General features: G+C 36.0%; 1 protein-coding gene across 1 annotated transcript in view; it reads right to left on the bottom strand.

Moving 5' to 3' along the window:
• Window positions 1-19,978, bottom strand: part of FRY (FRY microtubule binding protein) — a 344,446-nt gene that overhangs the window by 118,623 nt on the left and 205,845 nt on the right. Inside the window, 4 exon segments of the mRNA XM_049778737.1 lie at window positions 362-508; window positions 1,349-1,605; window positions 10,961-11,132; window positions 11,432-11,531. Of these exon segments, the coding sequence (XP_049634694.1) occupies window positions 362-508; window positions 1,349-1,605; window positions 10,961-11,132; window positions 11,432-11,531 (676 nt within the window).

The following is a 19,978-nucleotide window of genomic DNA, read 5'->3' as shown; positions in this document are numbered from 1 at the left end:
CAAGAGTATTAAGATATAACATAAAACACTTTTATTAGCCATAATATAATGTTTTATTAGATATAATATAATATAATTACATAAACCGAATGTTTATAATAATTGTTAAGAAATTTTCTACCTTTAAATTTATATTTTTATGTCCAAAGACTTAGAAAGAGGAAGGCAGTGGCATGGCTAGGACACTGCTGTTTGCTTCTCAGGAGCAGAAGGAAACTTTTTTTGAAAACTCAAAAGCTCACAGGAGATGAAGATCACTGGCAACATTTGGCATCTTTATCTCACTTGAAATAACATGTTCTAACCTGAAAATTGCAAATGGAACCACAAACTGAGCCCTTAAAATGCAAAGGACACTTACATAGGGTAAGAGAATGGTGTCACTGCTTACACCACACAGACTGATCAGAAACTGCAGAGTGATTCTCAGATTGTTGCTCCATTTCTCATTGTTGGCTAAAGCATTCCAAGCATTTTCCATTTCTGGTCCAGGAACTTCATCTCCATACTATAACAAACAAAATAAATACCAGGACACACATGGAAAATCGTCAGCAAGCAAAATGTTTGATTAAGTCTCTTTAAGAACATGATCATCTCAGGGCCAGAGGGGTATAGCAAGAGCACTTGAGAGAGTACAGTTTGAGAGAGTATAGTAGGGCACTTTCCTTGTGCATGGCTGACCTGGCTTTGATCTCTGGCACCCCATATGGTCTCCTGAGTACTGCCAGAAGTGATTTCTGAGAGTAGAGCCAGAAATAAGTCCTGTGAACTGTTATGAGTGTTCCCAAAATAAAGAAACAAAGAGCCTGGCCACCTTAAAATTAGAAAAAAGGTAAAATATGGCCATTTATTAGAAAGATAACATTTTCAGCAGTATGTAATGTACAAATCACTAATGCACTATAATATTTTGCTGATTAAAATATTAGGCATCTTATGTATTTTAATTGTAGCAAAATATATAATAAATTTATTATCTCAGCCATTTTAAATGTATACAGTGGCATTAAGTATATTCATACCAATGCATAATGATTACTATCTATGCTCTAACCATGTGACTTTATTCATTTATTTAAAATTCCTTTGAATTTTGAGCCACACCCAGCTATGCTCTGGGGTCACTCCTGGTGGTACTTGGAGGGCCATTTGTAGTCTCAGGGATTGACCTAGATTCAGTCATGTACAAGGCCAAGTGCCCTACCCACAGTACTATCTTTCTTGACTAGTCCTGTGATTTTAAGAAAATGCCACTTTCCAGTGTTTGCAGCACAGAATTTGATTAAGTCAGCTTCTCTTCAGATGATCGAGTAATAATATTGGGGATAATTTTTTCTGAGTTTACCTTGGCTGTCATGTACATGAGGTTATTCAGGACCAGAGATGTAGCTTCTGGGGACCCCCAACCATTTCCTTTCAGGCAATGAGAAGTGGCCATTTCTCCTTCTTGCTCTTTGACTTCATCCTCTGGACTGCTGGGACTGGAGCCCGGGAGGAGGAGCCTGCTATCCACCAGTTCAATGTTGTACAGCCAGGGCAGCAGATAGGTTAGCATGATCTGACGTCCATTAGGGTGTGTTGTGGGAAAGCGCTGGCTTACCTCTGAAAGAATGGCAATGATTGAAAGCTGTACATGATCACATTCAAAGCATCTAAAATATTCATCACAGCAAGAGACATGTCAGACAGGGTCTTCAGATAACAAACATTTCGCTGTAAGCTCAAGGACATGGTATCTTAGAATTCAAGAACTGTTTACGTTTATTGCTCTGTGGAACAAAGTGTGAGAACAAGATGGGGAAAGCACAGGTTTGGGAAAAGAGGAATGAGGGAAACGTACATGAGTTTGAATCTACTGCAAATGGGGAAGGTGGATGAAGTGGTTAAAACAGATTGGATTCATCAGGATAATGGTCCCATTTCAGTGCTGCTGTCACATATTATCTACTTTACTCTGCTTTCCTCACTTTTCTAATCTGTGGAGTCAGTTGGGGTCCCTCACTGAGTGATTATGAGCATTACCATATATAACTATAATTTATATACCAGGTTCAATACAGTGCCTGATACTCAGAAAACTTTTATGGAGAGGTAGGGTAATTATGACAGTGGATATGTTATCTTTTTTAATTAATATCTTTATTTAAATACCTTGATTACAAATATGATTGTGGTTGGGTTTCATTCAGGTCAAGAACACCTCTCTTCACCAGTGCAACATTTCTATCACCAATGTCCCAATTCACCCTCCTCCCCACCCCACCCCCACCTGTACTTGAGACAGGCTTTCTACTTCCCTCATTTATTCACATTGTTATGACAGTTCTCAATGTAGTTTTTCCTCTAATTGCACTCATCACTCTTTGTGGTGAGCTTCATGTCTTGAGCTGGACCTTCCAGTCCTCCTCTCTTTTGTCTCTGGGAATTATTGTAAAACTGTCTTTTATTTTTCTTAAAACCCATACATGAGTGAGACTATTCTGTGTCTATCTCTCTCGCTCTGACTTATTTCACTCAGCATAATAGATTCCATGTACATCCATGTATAGGAAAATTTCATGACTTCATCTCTCCTGACAGCTGCATAATATTCCATTGTGTATATGTAGCACAGTTTCTTTAGTCATTCATCTGTTGAAGGGCATCTTGAGTCTGGCTATGGTAAATAGTGCTGCAATGAATATAGGTGTGAGGAAGGGATTTTTATATTGTATTTTTGTGTTCCTAGGGTATCTTCCTAGGAGTGGTATAGCTGAATCATATGGAAGCTCAATTTCCAGCTTTTGGAGGAATCTCCATATCGCTTGGCAATGATGTTTTCAATACAACATTTCACAAAGTGTCTTTTAAGTGAGAGGTACTGTCCAAGAACAAACCCAGTGAGTGGACACATTGTGGGATCAGTGGAGGCTATATAATATAGAAAGTGTGTGCTCAAGATAGCACTTCATTTATGACATAACTGACTTCAAAAGGTAATGCTGTAAGTCAGGCCGTGGCATTTAGTCATTAATTTCTCAGAGAGCATTTCTAACTCATTTCAATGACAGTGACATTTGATTTTATAATTGAGTTATGTTTTCTATAGAAATAAAAAGACCATTTTATGTTTATTCTAACTCTGCAGTCATCTCCTATTTCTAATATCTAGGGAAGAAACTCTTATCCTAAGGGAGATTAGAAAGCTCAGTCTGATGTACTTGCTATTATCCACTGTGGCATGCAATCTCATCGAGTGAGCTCATAGTTGCTAAACAATAGAACACACTGATGCCAGGACTCAAAGCAAGATAATCCACTGGATCCTCCCCAAAGAGCCTTAATTGATTTGGCTTTTTGCCTAAAATAGAAATTTTTCTGGAAGAGAAAGAATAGACTAAATAAGTGCTAAATTATCAGAATTACACTGTTCTGTTTCACACAGATGAACATTGACTTAATTTCTAGACATTAAAACTATGATGACTGCTATTATGGACCATAGAGACACATAGTCAAGATTCTGAAAACTCAGTACACATGTTCTCCAATGTACTGGGCCTTGCCTAGGTGACATTGTGTCAGCACTTCCAGGACAGGAAAGACTCAAGATCAATCCCTGCCTTTGGGGAGGAGGTTCTGAGATAAGCTGTGGGGACAGATAACTTGGACAATCTCAAAATGACAAATGACATGACAGGCATAAAGTGAGTGGGGGTTCAGAGGGAAGAGGACTTCTGGCTACAAAGACTTATGGTCCTTTTATGGCAGGAGAGCTACTTATACTCTTCTAGAAAGGATGCGGGCTTTCAAGAGGATAAGGGCTCCCACTGAGAATTGCTCTTAAGTATGTATCATCTTCTTCCAATAACATTGTAAAACTCTGTAGGCCTCTCTAAAAATAACACTTTCTAACCTGTCCCACAATTGGATTATTTATGCATTTTGTTTAAGACATGAGGTCTGAGGGAGAGAGAGGAGTGTGTCTGAAGAATAAAAAAACACCTGGATCAGGGTATGGATTATTGAGGTAGTTTTTTTCAGAGTCACATCAGATGGTACTCAGGGCTTATTTACTCTTGTTTCAGTGCCCAGGTACAATCACCCTTACTGGGGCTTAGGGGAACATATGCACACCAAGAACTGAATCTAGGTCAACCACATGCAAGGGTAGCTCCTTATCTGCTATACTATCTCTCTGGCCCGTTAAGGCAGCTTTGAAGAGCAAAGAAAATAAGGCCAAATGTATGGACAATCTCCTTCCTCGCTCATTCTTCCAACAAAATTAAATAAAATGTGAGATAACTTCAATGGTATGGCAGTAGTTCCTCTATCTTCTTGGTTTTGTTTTCCATGGTTTCAGTGATTTGTGGTTTACTATATTCCAAATAAATAACATACAATATTTTGAAAGAAAGAAAGAAAGGGGGAAAGGGAAGGGCTGAGGAGGGAGTTGTAAGCACATTAATGTAACTTTCATTATATTATTGCATTATTAGCAATTGTTGTTTATCTCTTACTATGCCTAATCTATAAATTACTTATGTTAATATTACTTATGTAAGAGAAGAAACAGTATCTGTAGGATTTGGTATTATTCATGATTTCAACAACCAACTGGGAGCTTTGGAGCTTATGCTCTGTCTGTAATAGGGCTTGGGCTATTGCTCATCAGAATCCTACAGAGCATGCCTGTCTACTTACAAGGATATTAGATATTATAGGTAATAACAATCTCACCATAGGGTTCAAAATAATAAAGTCAGCAAAAATTGTGATCCAGAAATCTTTTATATTCTCTTGATTTTTCCATGTTGTTTAGAAATAGTTATTTCTCTGAAATCAAAATAGACCAAAGCTCATCTTGTGAGAACTTTATTTGAACCACTTTGTAACTCATTATAGTCACTTCTCAGCATCTTCTCCATACTAACTTCTCTATCTCAGCTAAAAACATGCTCGTATATCCCATCCGGCATGTCATATAACTCCAGCTTTCCATATCCTTCTTTCTCAGCCAACTCACTGTGATCAGACTTTTGCTGCTACATCTCCATGGAAACCTTTAACAGTCACCAATGAATTGCAAAAATCAAAATACAATTTTCACACTGAAACGTCTAGGATATTTCTACTCCTTTGGAGACAGTAGATTGTCCACTTCTTCCTTCTAAATACTCAATTTTTTTTCTGTAGGTTTCCAGAAAACCCACCTTCCAGTTATTCTCTCTTTTTTCTTTGACATTTTTTCAGCTCAGCAATCAATAGCATAGACTCAATAGCATACAAGGCATATTTTATCACTGAGCTATAGGCCTTCTGTCCTTCTGTTCTTTCTAAACCTGTCTACATTCCTTCTGTACTCCATATACTTCCTTGTTCCAATTTCTCAAAGGTTGGGTGCCCAGTCCAGCACAGTCTTCCACTGTGTGCTCTCTCCAGGGTGATTTCTTTTAATTCCTTTGCTAATCTCTTTTAGTCTGAATCATGCTGACCACAGTGGCCAGAGTCAATGTAAATACTGGAATGTTTGACAGATGCTTACACTCAAACTTTCAAACTGAGCTTATGATTTTTGCATCCCTCCCTCTAATTTCTTCCTTCTTCAATAGACTCTCTAGTTGGTTTATCATTCACTACTCTTCAGATATCCGCTTTTGCTAGCCCTTGATTCTGGTGTCTCATCTTCAACCTCACAAGCAGCATTTTGAAATCTCAGGGTTTGGGTTTCAAGAAACCCACAGAGAAGATTTTTTAGCATAGAAACTCCATAGAAATCAATACCAAACAAGATTTAACTTCTATCTCTTATTTGTTCATGATTGACCCTAACTTTTAACCTTTGCCCCATGTCATATTAGCCAAATTGATCAATATATAACTCTCATGTGAATAATTCAATTTATACCTCGAAGCCAATCCATATACCATTTCTTTGTTGTATAAATACTTATGTTTTTGCAAATTTCTACTCTTTCAAACTATAATATCAAGTGAACTAAGACATCTTTCCTGTTAATCCTCTTGTAATATTAATTGCTTCCTCATTTTTTTCATCTTGTTCACAGATTACACTTATAAAATTGCTCTTGCTGCATTGTAGTATAATTATATACGGTTTATCTTCCTTTACAATGAAAGAGAACATTCTTTTCACTTTTATATTCTTATGACCCAAATATAGTGTTTAATATATAGGTAGTACTCTAGTTTTGGCTAAAACAAACAAATTTTTATTTTCCAAGAAGGGGATTTATCAAAAAGGTTTTTTTTGAAAGTTCTCCACTGTTTCAGGCAAAAAGCAAATATATAACACTTCTTAGATGAGAGGTTTTCTTGGTGAAGCAGATTCAAAATGAAATTTAGGTGAGATAAAAGAAGTGCCATTTCTTGCAGGAAGAGGGAACAGCATGTTTGGAAGCAAGTATTTACAGAAGAATAAGATGAAATGAGAAATATTATAATGTGTTACAATCTGGGGACTTGAGGGACAAAGTAATTGTACATGGATTCTGTCTTATTTATCTTAATGTTCTTTGGCTGAAATTTCAAAGTTAAGATATCAGCAAGGGGACTTCTGAGAATTATGTTATGGGTGATTGTTCTTCCACTGTAACTTTACCTTGTCCTCTTTCTTTGCATCCTTGTTCTCATAATTAAAAATAAAAAAATTAAAAAAATTAAAAAAAAAGATGAAATGAGAGTCAAAGTGAAGACTTGGAGTGATGAGTTCTTAGATAAAAGGTAGACTATAAGTTTGAAAAAGAATATTATTTTAATAGATAAAAATTTTTATTTTATAATACTGGCTTTAAAGGAAGTTATTGAGATCTAATTTAGACTCAGCTGCTTCCTAGCTTCCAGCAAATGTTTTAACATCAGAAGGCTATTTCACAAGTATAAAACAAGGATGATGATTATAGTGATAGCGGTGGTGATAATTCCCTGCCGGGACTGGGATAAATATTTGGTTCTTATTAACCAATTTTAATCTTTCTACCATATGTGAAGTAGCTATTAGTGTATATATAATAAATAAATTTAGATACTGGGGGGGGGGAGAAAAACACAGGGAGCATATCTTTGACTCTTTTACATGGACCCAGTTTGACCTAAGGTAGCAAATATGGTTCCCAGTATCATCAGATACGAACCCCGAGTACAGAGCCAGGAGTGCAGTTGGATGTGGCCCATAAACAAACAACTAAAATAAATCTGTTCAGAGTTCTGTGACTCACCCAAGGTCAACTGGGTGGTAACTGGACCATAGGGTTATTGAGTCCAATTGAATCCAGACTACTTGACTCCAAAATCTAATTTCTTATCACCATCTTACACTGCTTCTGGGTTCAATGACTTAAATATCAAGTGAGAATGTTATAATGACTAAATGGCAAATGAAAATTAGAGAGATAGGTCAAAGGGATAGGACTAAGCAACTTGCATGCAGGAGCCCGGGTTCTATTCCTGATATTATGGTCCCCTGAGTGTCAATGAGAGTGCATACAAAGACAATTGAAGCCTCTTAGCACCATCAAAAATGGCCCTAAACTCCAAACAAGTGAAATGTATATAAAGTTTCTAGCATAAAGCTATGGAACTTGCTATTTGCTATTTATCAGCATATTTTTAAAAATTGGACAGAGAACTTTGAATTAGGAGGTGAACCTATTTGATTTTGTATACAAGGTGGATTGCCATGTTGGGGATAAAAAACAGGGGGAATTAGGCAGAGGAACTGATGAGGATTTGGACTAAGACAGGTATAATGGAGATAAAAAAGGAGGATAAACTCAAATCAAAGAGATTTATCTAGATAAAAATATATGTGATCTTAAGCAAGGAGCAGATGGGCAAAATATCTTTAAAAATTAATTTTTTACAAAATTAGTTACAAAGATTATTTCAAAAAATGTGCTCAAGATAAAAACACTCAAGAACTTACACAATTCAAAAAGCACAAGCTATAAATCATCATTCCTACCAATAAAAACTTGCAGTAGTTTATATGTATTTGTATTAAATACCTAGTATTTAATTTTTGGGGAAGATGACCATTTATGCAATTTATGTGTAATTTATGTAGAAGTCATTTTAATAATCTAAGTACTTTTTACATTAAACTAATGTTTGTATCTGTAAAGTTTTATATTTTTAATGTTTTCAGATATTTTAGGACTTATTTGTATATGTAACTGAACTTAACCCACAGCACTTTTTATCTAGAGATTTACAGACCATCTATAATTTTAACTATGTAAAATTATTCCAGATCCACATCTTCGAAGAATGCTATGGGTATCCTTAGAGGGATTGCATTAAATCTGTACAATGCCTTGGGGAGTATTGCCATTTTAATGTTAATCCTACCAATCCATGGGCAGGGTATATGCCTTCATTTCTGTTTGTCCTCTTTTATTTCTTGAAGCAGGGTTAACATCTTTAGTTAAGTTGACTCCAAGATATTTGAGTTTGTGTGGCACTAATGTAAATGGGATTGTTTTTTGATATCCATTTCTTCTCTATCATTATGGTGTATAGGAAGGCCATTAATTTTTGTGTGTTAATTTTGTATCCTGCCACTTTGCTATATGAGTCTATTGTTTCTAGAACTTTTTTTGTAGTCTTTAGGGTTTTCTAAATATAGTATCATGTCATCTGCAAACAGTGAGCACTTGACTTCTTCCTTTCCTATCTGGATGCCCTTGATATCTTTTTCTTGCCTAATTGCTATGGCAAGAACTTCCAGCACTATGTTGAATAGTAATGGTGAGAGAGGGCAGCCTTGTCTTGTACCAGATTTTAGAGGAAAGGCTTTTAGTTGATCTCCATGGAGAATAATATTTGCCATTGGCTTGTGGTAGATGGCCTCTACTATATTGAGAAAAGTTCCTTTTATTCCCATCTTATCAAGTATGGTGTTGGACCTTATCAAATGCTTTCTCTGGATCTATTGATATGATCATATGGTTTTTATTTTTCTTTTTGTTTATATGTTGCATTCTGTTGACTGATTTACGGATGTTAAACCATCCTTGCATTCCTGGGATGAAACCTACTTAGTCGTGGTGAATGACCTTCTTGATGAGACATTGGATCCTGTTTGCCAGAATTTTGCTGAGGATTTTTGCATCTGTGTTCATTAGGAATATTGGTCTGTAGTTTTCTTTTTTTGTAGCATCTCTGTCTGGTTTTGGTATCAAGGTGATGTGAGCTTCATAAAAACTGGGAGTGTTCCTGATTCTTCAGTTTCATGAAAGATCCTGCAGAGGATTGGTAGAAGTTCCTCTTGAAAGGTTTAAAAAAATTCATTAGTGAATCCATCTGGGCCTGGGCTTTTGTTCTTGGGAAGACTCTTGATGACCATTTTAATTTCCTTAGTAGCAATGTATCTGTTTATATATGCAAGATCATCCTGGTTTAACCGTGGAAGATTATGAGTCCAAGAATTTATCCATTTCCTCCAGGTTTTCATGTTTCATGGCATAGAGTTTCTCAAAGTAGTCTCTGATTATGCTTTGAATCTCTGCAGTATCTATGATGATATCCCCCTTTTCATTGCTAATCTGGTGTATTAGATTGCTCTCTCTCTGTTTCTTTGTGAATTTTGCTAGTGGTTTATCGATCTTGTTTACTTTTTCAAAGAACCAACTTTTGCTTTCGCTGATATTTCGCATTGTTTTTCCATTTCATTAATTTCTGCTCTAAGCTTTGTTATTTTCTTGTGCCTACCTATTTTTGGTTCCTTTTTTTGGTCATTTTCTAGTTCTGAAAACTGTGCCATTAAGCTTTTATTATATAGGCCCCTTCTTCCTTTCTGATGTGTGTTTGCAAGATTATAAATTTTCCTCTCAATACTGCTTTGGTTGTGGCCCATAAATTCTGACAATTTGTGTCATCATTGTCATTTGTTTCCAGGAGTGTTTTGATTTCCTTTTTGATTTCATTTCTGACCCACTGGTTGTTCAGTAGTGAACTGTTTAGTTTCCAGGTGTTAACTTTTTTATTCTGTGTTTCTTTGTAGTTCACATCTAATTTCAGTGCCTTGTGGCCTGTGAAGGTAGTTTGTACAATTTCTATCCTCTTGGCTTTATGGAGGTATGTTTATAGGCCAGCATGTGGTCTACCCTGGAGAATGACCCATGTGCATTGGAGAAAAATGTGTATCCAGTTTTCTGGGGATGGAGTGCCATATATATATATATATATATATATATATATATATATATATACTAGTCCACTTTCTTCCATTTCTCTTTTCAGAGCTAATACATTCTTGTTGGATTTCAATCTGGTTGATCTATCAAGAGGTATCAGGGCACTATTGAGATCTCCTACTATTATTTTGTTGGTATTGGTTTTTTCTTTCAGGTTTGTCAACCAAGATGCCCTTAAACAGATGAATGTCTAAAAAAACTGTTACATATACACAATAGAATATTATGCAACCATCAGGAGAGATGAAGTCATGAAATTTTCCTATACATGAATGTACATGGAATCTATTATGCTGAATGAAATTAGAGAGAGAGACACACATACAGAATAGTCTCACTCATCTATGGATTTTAAGAAAAACTAAAGACATTAAAATAATTCCCAGAGTTGAGGGTCGGAAGGACTGACTCTTGAAGCTCACCACAAAGAGTGGCGAGTGAAGTTAGAAAAATAACTACGCTGAGAACTATCATAACAATGTCAGTGAGTGAGGGATATAGAAAGCTTGTCTCGAAGACAGGTGGGGTGGGGTGGGGGAGGGAAGAGATGGGGGCATTGGTGATAGGAAGGTTGCTTGGGTGAAGAGGGGGTGTTCTTGTTATGACTAAAACCCAATTACAAATATGTTTGTAATCACGGTGTTTAAATAAATAAATTATTTAATAAAAAAATAAAGTTATACCAGAGTTTTACAAAGAATGATTTTTCACAGTAGCAATGATTATACTGATTCTGTTCATTGCTGACTATTGTTTGGTACCTGAGAAGAGTGGGAGAGTGAGCTCCGGGTACATTCTGGACAGTTCACAAGACAGGAGGGTGAGTGACACACTATAGAGGGGTGGCAGAGGGCCATGAGTGCCATAGAGAATACTGCCAGGTCTTTGCTCAGCTACTTTCTTCGAGTAAACAAAAAGTTTTGCTTCCAGGATCTGTAAAGAGGAGCATAAGAAATGGCATAAATTACACTGGCTTTATATTTAATACAGTTTTATAGTAACAAAACTATGAAACTAACAGAAGCAATAAATGTAGTTTAATATAGTATTATTGATAAAAATATTAGTGAATGCCTGTGTTTATGAAAGATAATGTAACTATTTTTCACTCATCATACTGCCAGTGATTTTCAGTAATAAATAAGTGAACCATATTTATTAAATGAATAAAGTAATCAAACAATATATTTCCTGTGGTCAAGGACAAAAATTTTAAAGTAAATGATACGTGCCTGCATAAGCTGCATGGAGATTTCATAAATCTCTCTGTTGGTATCAGAGGCCTTGAATAAAACCAGATTTAACAAGGTCACTATGTCAAAGGGATAGTTCCTGAAAAATACAAAACAATACAGCAAAGATTATAAGACAGCCTTACTAATAATATTAACAAATAACTAACTAATAAAATTCTAAAAGGTATAATAAACTCAATCAATTTTCTAATGATATTCCTATGGCCACTTGGCCAATATTTTTGGTTTCTTTTCCTATTTATTAATAGAGGAAGAGAAATAGCTCTTTTTGTCTGTTTGCTTGCCTATATCTGGTAATGCTCAGGAATTGGAATCACTCCTCCATGCTTAGGAGATGATGTGGGATGCTGGAAACTGAACCTGGGTGACTGCATGTAAGGCAAGTACCTTACTCACTGTACTACTTCTTTAGCTTCAAGAATAGCTCTATTTTTGTCTAAAATCTAATGTTACACCAGGAAAAATACAAGAATTCCTTCTAAAGTCAAATAGATTTTAAGATATCTTATTAAAAACCAACCCAAGTGGAAAGAACAAATGGTTAAATTCCTCAGTAGTTCACTGACTTAATATTTCCTTTTTCTGCAGTGGCAGGGGTGGTTATTTGTTTTGAGGCTACATATGGTGGTGCTTAGGGTTTGTTTAGCCTGTGTTCTGAGATCACTCCTTGTGGTGCTTGGGTAACCCTATATGATTCTGGGGATCAAACTCTGAGTCAGCTGCATGGAAGGCAAGTGCCTAGCCTTTTCTACTATCTCTCTGATCCCCTGACTTGATATTTTCATTCAATCCACCTAAAATTATCAAACAAATATATACCTGAACAACTGCAAAGTACAAATGATTATAAATTAGTAAGGTTGGTCGTCTCCCCAAAGGGAAGCTTATATTTTAATTTGGGAGACAAACTATGCAGCTACTGACTGAGTGCTAATTGGGAACAAAGCTTTAGACAGGAGGTGAGAGGAGGTTTTTTCAAGAGCAGGAAATAAACTGAACTTTGTAAAGCAGTAGGAGATATTTAGTCAAGGTAATATGGGAGTCTTCTAGAGAACAGTATTTTGAAGGATGTCAACCTTTAAACAATTCTTTCCTTTCCATAGAGAAAGAAGGAATCTGTGTATAGTAGACCAAGTGAAAGAATTATAAGATAAGAAAAAGATAGGCCACCCTGTCCCAAGGGCCCTTCCCAAACACTGTTCCCTCAACAATGGAAGCTCTTTTCTATAGACAAAATCTTTAACTTTGACACTTGTTCTTCCAATATTATGCTTTTTTCTTTTTAAACACTCTTATCTTTTTATTGTGGAGGTGGATAAAACCTATACACATATAGATGAATGGAGCTAATCTCCTGGAATTCTACAAAACTGTGAATCATATATAAATTGATAAAGTAAAGTATTTTTTTCAAAATATCTTTTTATACAGGTATATAAGTTAAAAATATTGTAAATAATTTTGTGCTAATACATTAAAATTTACACAAAATGGATAAATCCTGCAGATAAAAAGTTTATTAAGAGTGAAAAATTTTAGGAAGAAATATGAATAAAGTTTTGCTTCTAAGTGATCAACAAATATGAGATTGATGGATGAGATATAAAATAGGAAAAAGCTCCCCAGATGATAGTCCAGAGAACAGTGATGCAGGGTGGGTACCATCCTGCATCATTATATTTCGATGCATTTACTTATATACTTTGTTTTAGTGATGGCGTCATGGCCCTAACCTCAATTTGTACTGTAATCTTTTCTTTGTTCTGGTTAAAGTAGTTGTGTCTAGATTCCATGCTGATATATCTCACTCCAAAGAATTTATGCTCTTATCCACACAGCTATCAGTCTAGATAGCCTAAAGCAGTACATTTCATAGCCAATCTAATTTGGAGCTCTTACAAAATTGCATTATCTGGAAACAGACCATTTTGACTGTGCAAGTTAAAAGCAAATTCCCTTGTGAGCCTCATAGTGCAGAGCTTCTTTTTCTTTGTCTTTTTCTGCTACAGATTGAAGCAACCATGCACCAAAAATGCTGGTGGGTGACTGGAGACATAAGGTTTGAAAGGGGTAGACAAAGCCTCCCTCATATGCAGGGCTATGCACATGAAATTAGAGAGTTCTATTACTTGTTTAAGACTAAGCTAAGAAATTTAAATGGAGAAACACAGGAAAAAATAACAGGCACAGAAAATAAATAAACCCAGAGAAGAGAAAAGGTTCAAAAGATCTCAGGGGAACGAGAGTAAAAGAGTACAAAGAAAACATGTATACTTTGATGTTTCAAATAGGCTAGAAATAAAATTTTTCAGAATTGAATACCCATCACCAGCAGAGGAAGGGCTAAAGATAGACAAGTTTGATTTTTTAGAATAAATCTCAAATGGTCAAATAAATTGGAAAGGGAAAGGTTATTGAGAAAGAAAAAAAAAGGTTTTAAGGCCATTTTCTCAATCTTAACAAATTTGAGAAATAAGCTCTAGGTTATCTAGAACCAAATGACAAAGCTCAGAAAAACTCCAAACTATGCTGAAAGAGAAATAAATTTTACTCATTGAATGAGAGGATTACCTCATAGTTTTACTTCTAAAAGTTAACAGGTAATAGTAAAGATTAACAGGTAAAAGTAAAGGTTACCTAAGATTTTGATTTTGTTTAATCCTTACCAAACTCTATTAAGACCTCTTTTTTTTTTTAATTTTGTTTGCTTTTGTTTTGGGGCAACATCTGGCCTCACTCAGGGGTTACTTCTGGCTTTGCAGAAATTACTCCTGTCTCAGGGGGACCACATGGAATGCTGGAAATCAAACCGATGTTGGTTGTGTGTAAGGCAATCATCCCTACACTGCTGTGCTTTCACTCCAGCCCCAAATTTTCATCTTATAAAAGAGGAAGCATTTGTAGTATGTATGTAAGTAGTAAGTAAGAGCTCAGATTTATTAGAGACAAAGTTAAACTCAAATTTATAATGATTTTCAGTGTTCATATTCATATACTCTGGGCCCTAGAAAAACACTCCATCTGACATATCAGTGGTACCACATATCATCAATTTGAGAGTGTGATTTGGATTTGTAAGTCATTAATTTCATTTGTCTTCTTGAAAATAAATAAATGCTATTCCTTTAATTGTTGGATATTAACTCTAAAATATCCAAATTCCACCCAAACTCAAATACCTTAGAGTCAACTTAACTAAAGAGGTGAAAGATCTATACAAAGAAAACTACAAACACTGCTTTAAGAAATAAGAGGACACAAGGAAATGGAGACACATACCCTGTTCATGAATTGGGAGGATTAACATAATTAAAATGGCAATACTCCCCAAAGCACTGTACAGATTTAAGGCATTTTCTCTAAAGATACCCATGACATTCTTCAAAGAAGTGGGTCAAACACTCCTGAAATTCATTTGGAACAATAAATACCCACGAATAGCTAAAGCAACCCTTAAGAAAAAGAAGATGGGAGGCATTACCTTCCTTACTTTAAATTTTACTACAGAGCAATAGTCATTAAAACAGCATGGTATTGGAATAAAGGCAGATCCTCAGATCAGTGGAATACACTTGAGTATTCAGAAAATGTTACCCAGACATACAATCAATTAATCTTTGAAAAAGGGGCAAGAAACGAAAAATGGAGCAAGGAAAGCCTCTTCAACAAGTGATGTTGGGACAACTGGTCAGCCACATGCAAAAAATTGAACTCAGACCTCCATCTAACACCATACATAAAGGTCAAATCCAACTGAATTAATACCTTGATATCAGAGCCACAAACATAAGGTTTATAGAAGAACATGTAGGAAAAACACACAATGAGACTAAAGGCATCTTCAAGGAGAAAATAGCACTGTCCTATCACATGGAAGCGGAGATAAGCAGATGGCACTATACTAAGCTGAGAAGCTTCTGCATTGCAAAGGAAATAGTGATGAGGATACAAAGGCCACACACAAAAAGGGAAAAACTATTCACCCAATACCCATCAGATAAGGGATTAATATAAAAAATTGGGGAGAAGAAAAGAAGACAATTTCTTAAAGATAATTTCTTCTCAAAGAAGAAATACAAATGGCCAAAAGACACATGAACAAATGCTCCACATCACTAATCATCAGGGAAATGCAAATCAAAACAATGAGGAAACATTTCACACCACAGAGACTGGCACACAACACAAAGAATAAGAACAATCAGTGCTGGCAGGGATGTGGGGAGAAAGGAACTCTCATTCACTGTTGGTGGGAATGCCATCTATGGAAAACAATATGAAGATACCTAAAAAAACTGGAAATTGAGCTTCCATATGATCCAGCTATACCATTCCTAGGGATATAATTAGGAACACAAAAGCACAATACACAATGTTTTCTGCACACCTATATTCATTGTAGTGCTATTTATAATAGCCAGAATTTGGAAACAACCCAGATGCCCAACAACAGATGAGTGGCTAAAGAAACTGTGGTACCAAACAGGGATGAGTTTAGTTAGAGAAATAACTACATTATGAACTATCCTAACAATGAGAATGTATGAGGGAAATAGAAAGCCTGTCTAGAGTACAGGTGGGGGTTGGGTGGGGAAGATGGAGATTTGGGACATTGGTGATGGGAACGTTGCAATGGTGATGGGCAGTGTTCTTTACATGACTGAAACCCAAACACAATCAGGTATGTAATCAAGGTGTTTAAATAAAAAATATATATGTAAAGAAAACTGTGGTACATATACACAATGAAATACTATGCAGTTTCCAGAAAAAATGAAGTTATGAAATTGTCCTATACATGGATAGACATGGAAACTATTATGCCGAGTGAAATAAGTCAGAGGGAGAAGGGAGAGAGAGACACACACATACAGAATAGTATCACTCATCTATGGATTTAAGAAAAATAAAAGATACTATTGTAATAATACACAGAGATAATAGAGAATAGGAAAGACGGGCCCACACATGAAGCTTACCATAAAGAAAGATGAGTCCAGTTAGAAAAATAACTGCATTGACAACTATCATGAGAATGGCAGTGAGGGAGAGAAAAAGGATGCCTATCTCGAGGGTGCTGGAGGAGGGAGATGGGAGACACTGGTGGTGGGAATGTTGCACTGGTGAAAGGGCTGTTCTTATGATAGAAACCCAACTACAAAGACGTTTGTAATCATGGTGTTTAAATAAAGACATTCAAAAAGTGAATTCTTGTCTCTAATATAGGCAAGGGGTGGTGGGAAAGGAAGTAGTTGGGAGGCACTGGTGGTGGGAATGTTACACTGGTGAAAGGGGGGTGTTTCTTTTTATAACTAAAACCCAACTAAAACATGTTTGTAATCATGGTACTTAAATAAATATATTAAAAATAAATAAAAAGTAATATTTCCAGATTGCTAGATCTGATTTACATCAGGAAAGAATTAGAAAGTTATGGGTAAACAAAAACAATGTCAAAAAGCAACTTCCTTCCAAAATAAATGTGGCAAGATTATAAAGATATAATTAAATATATATTAAACATATCTTAGTAGGATGTTAGTAAACAACAATAAAATTCTTAAAGTTTTTAAATTAAATGTGAAGAGAATTCTGTAGAGTTAGGCTACTAATGGGAAAAATCATATACTTTTGATATAAAATATATGGTTTACCTTGATTTAAAACTGTAAAAGCTTTTTAATCTTATTCTCAATTTCCTAATCTGTTCCCTGCTGATGTAATTTGGAGTTGCAGGCAAAGCTAATTAGACCATGCATAGAAACCAAACAGTTACTTGAACAAATCATTTCTCACAGTTAAGTTATTTTCTTTGTACAAATTATAATAATGAGCTATATTTAATAGCTTTCAATCAAATACATAAACATTTCATATAATAATTTCTTCAAAAGCCATTACTTTATCCAATGCCCTTGAGAAGATTCAAGTTTGTGATTTCTCTCAACATTACTAGAGACATACTATAGTTATAATTACAATGAAATCTTTGAGTGGAGACTTACAAATTCATCATATACAGATGCATAACACACATACACTTGCACTCCCTTATAGAAACAACAAACCTCAAAGAAGAATATAGAGATTTATTTATTTTTTCTTTATTTAAACATCTTGATTACATATATGATTGTGATTAGATTTCAGTCATGTAAAGAACACGCCCCTCACCAGTGCAACATTCCCACCACCATTGTCCCAAATCTCCCTCCATCCCACCCCACCCCCACCTGTACTCCAGACAGGCTTTCCAGTTCCCTCATTCATTCACATGATTATGGTAGTTCTCTGTGTAGTTATTTCTATAGCTGCACTCACCACTCTTTGTGGTGAGCTTCATGAAGTGAGCTGGAAGTTCCAGCCCTCCTGAATTGTCTCTGAGGATTGTTGCAAAAATGACTTTTATTTTTCTTAAAACCCATAGATGAGTGAGACTATTCTGCATCTCTTTCTCCCTCTGACTTATTTCACTTAGCATGATAGATTACATATACATCCATGTATAGAAAAATTTCATGACTTCATCTCTCCTGACGGCTGCATAATATTCCATTGTGTATATGTACCACAGTTTCTTTAGGCATTCATCTGTTGAAGGGCATCTTGGTTGTTTCCAGAGCCTGGCTATTGTGAATAGTGCTGCAATAAATATAGGTGTGAGGAAGGGGGTTTTGTATTGTATTCTTGTGTTCTTAGGCTATATCCCTAGGAGTGGAATAGCTGGGTCGAATGGGAGCTCAATTTCCAGATTTTGAAGGAACCTCCATATCGCTTTCCATAGAGGCTGTACTAGGCGGCATTCCCACCAGCAGTGGATAAGAGTTCCTTTCTCTCCACATCCCCGCCAGCACTGATTGTTCTCATTCTTTGTGATGTGCGCCAATCTCTGCGGTGTGAGGTGGTATCTCATCGTTGTTTTGATTTGCATCTCCCTGATGATTAGTGATGAGGAACATTTTTCCATGTGCCTTTTGGCCATTTGTATTTCTTTTTTTATCAAAGCGTCTGTTCATTTCTTCTCCCCATTTTTTTTTTTATGGGATTAGATGTTTTTTTTTCTTGTAAAGTTCTGTCAGTGCCCTGTATATTTTGGATATTAGTCCCTTATCTGATGGGTGTTGGGTGAATAGTTTCTCCCACTCGGTGGGTGGCTCTTGTATCCTGGGCACTATTCTTTTGAGGTGGAGAGCTTCTCAGCTTAATGTATTCCCATCTGTTGGTCTCTGCTTCCACTAGTTTGGAAAGTGCAGTTTCCTCCTTGAAGATGCCTTTAGTCTAAATGTCATGGAATGTTTTACCGACGTGTTGTTCTATATACCTTATGGTATCAGGCCTGATATCAAGGTCCTTAATCCATTTGGTTTTTACCTTCGTATATGATGTTAACTTCACTTTTTTGCAAGTGGCTAACCAATTCTGCCAGCATCATTTGTTGAAGAGGTTTTCCCTGCTCCACTTAGGATTTCTTGCTCCTTTGTCAAAGATTAGGTGATTGTATGTCTGGGGAACATTGTCTGAGAACTCAAGCCTATTCCACTGATCTGAGGGTCTGTCTTTATTCCAATACCATGCTGTTTTGATAATTATTGCTTTGTGGTACAGTTTAAAGCTGGGGAAAGTAATGCCTCCCATTTTTCTTTTCCCTAGGAGTGCTTTAGCTATTCGAGGGTGTTTATTGTTTCAGATGAACACCATAAGTGTTTGATCTACTTCTTTGAAGAATGTCATGGGTATATATAAGGGGATCGCATTAAATCTATATAATGCTTTGGGGAGTATTGCTATATTAATGATGTTAATCCTGCCAATCCATGAGCAGGGTATGTATATACATTTCCGTGTGTCCTCTCTTATTTCTTGGAGCAAGGCTTTATAGTTTTCTTTCTATAGGTCCTTCACGTCTTTGGTCAAGTTGACTCCAATATATTTGAGTTTGTGTGGCATCAATGTGAATGGGATTGCCTTCTTGACTTCCTTCTCCTTATCATTATTGGTGTATAAAAAGGCCATTGATTTCTGTGTATTAATTTTATAGCCTGCCACCTTGCTATATGAGTCTATTGTTTCTAGAAGCTTTTTGGTGGAGTCTTTAGGGTTTTCTAAGTAGACTATCATGTCATCTGCTAACAGCGAGAGCTTGACTTCTTCCTTTCCTATTTTGATTCCCTTGATATCTTTTTCTTGCCTAATCGCTATAGCAAGAACTTCCAGTACTATGTTGAAGAGTGGTGAGAGCAGACAGCCTTGTCTTGTGCCAGAATTTAGAGAAAAGGTTTTTAGTTTTCCTCCATTGAGGATAATACTTGCCATTGGCTCGTGATAGATGGCTTCAACTAGATTGAGAAAGGTTCCTTCCATTCCCATCTTGCTGAGAGTTTTGATCAAGAATGGGTGTTGGACCTTATCAAATGCTTTCTCTGTGTCTACTGATGTGATCATAGGATTTTTATTTTTCTTGTTGTTGATGTTGTGTATGATGTTGATAGATTGACGGATGTTAAACCATCCTTGCATTCCTGG

The sequence above is a fragment of the Suncus etruscus genome, chromosome 8, assembly GCF_024139225.1.
Source record: "Suncus etruscus isolate mSunEtr1 chromosome 8, mSunEtr1.pri.cur, whole genome shotgun sequence".
Taxonomy (NCBI): Eukaryota; Metazoa; Chordata; class Mammalia; order Eulipotyphla; family Soricidae; genus Suncus; species Suncus etruscus.
Note: the sequence above shows the minus strand (reverse complement) of the source record. Positions and strands in the feature narration are given on the sequence as shown.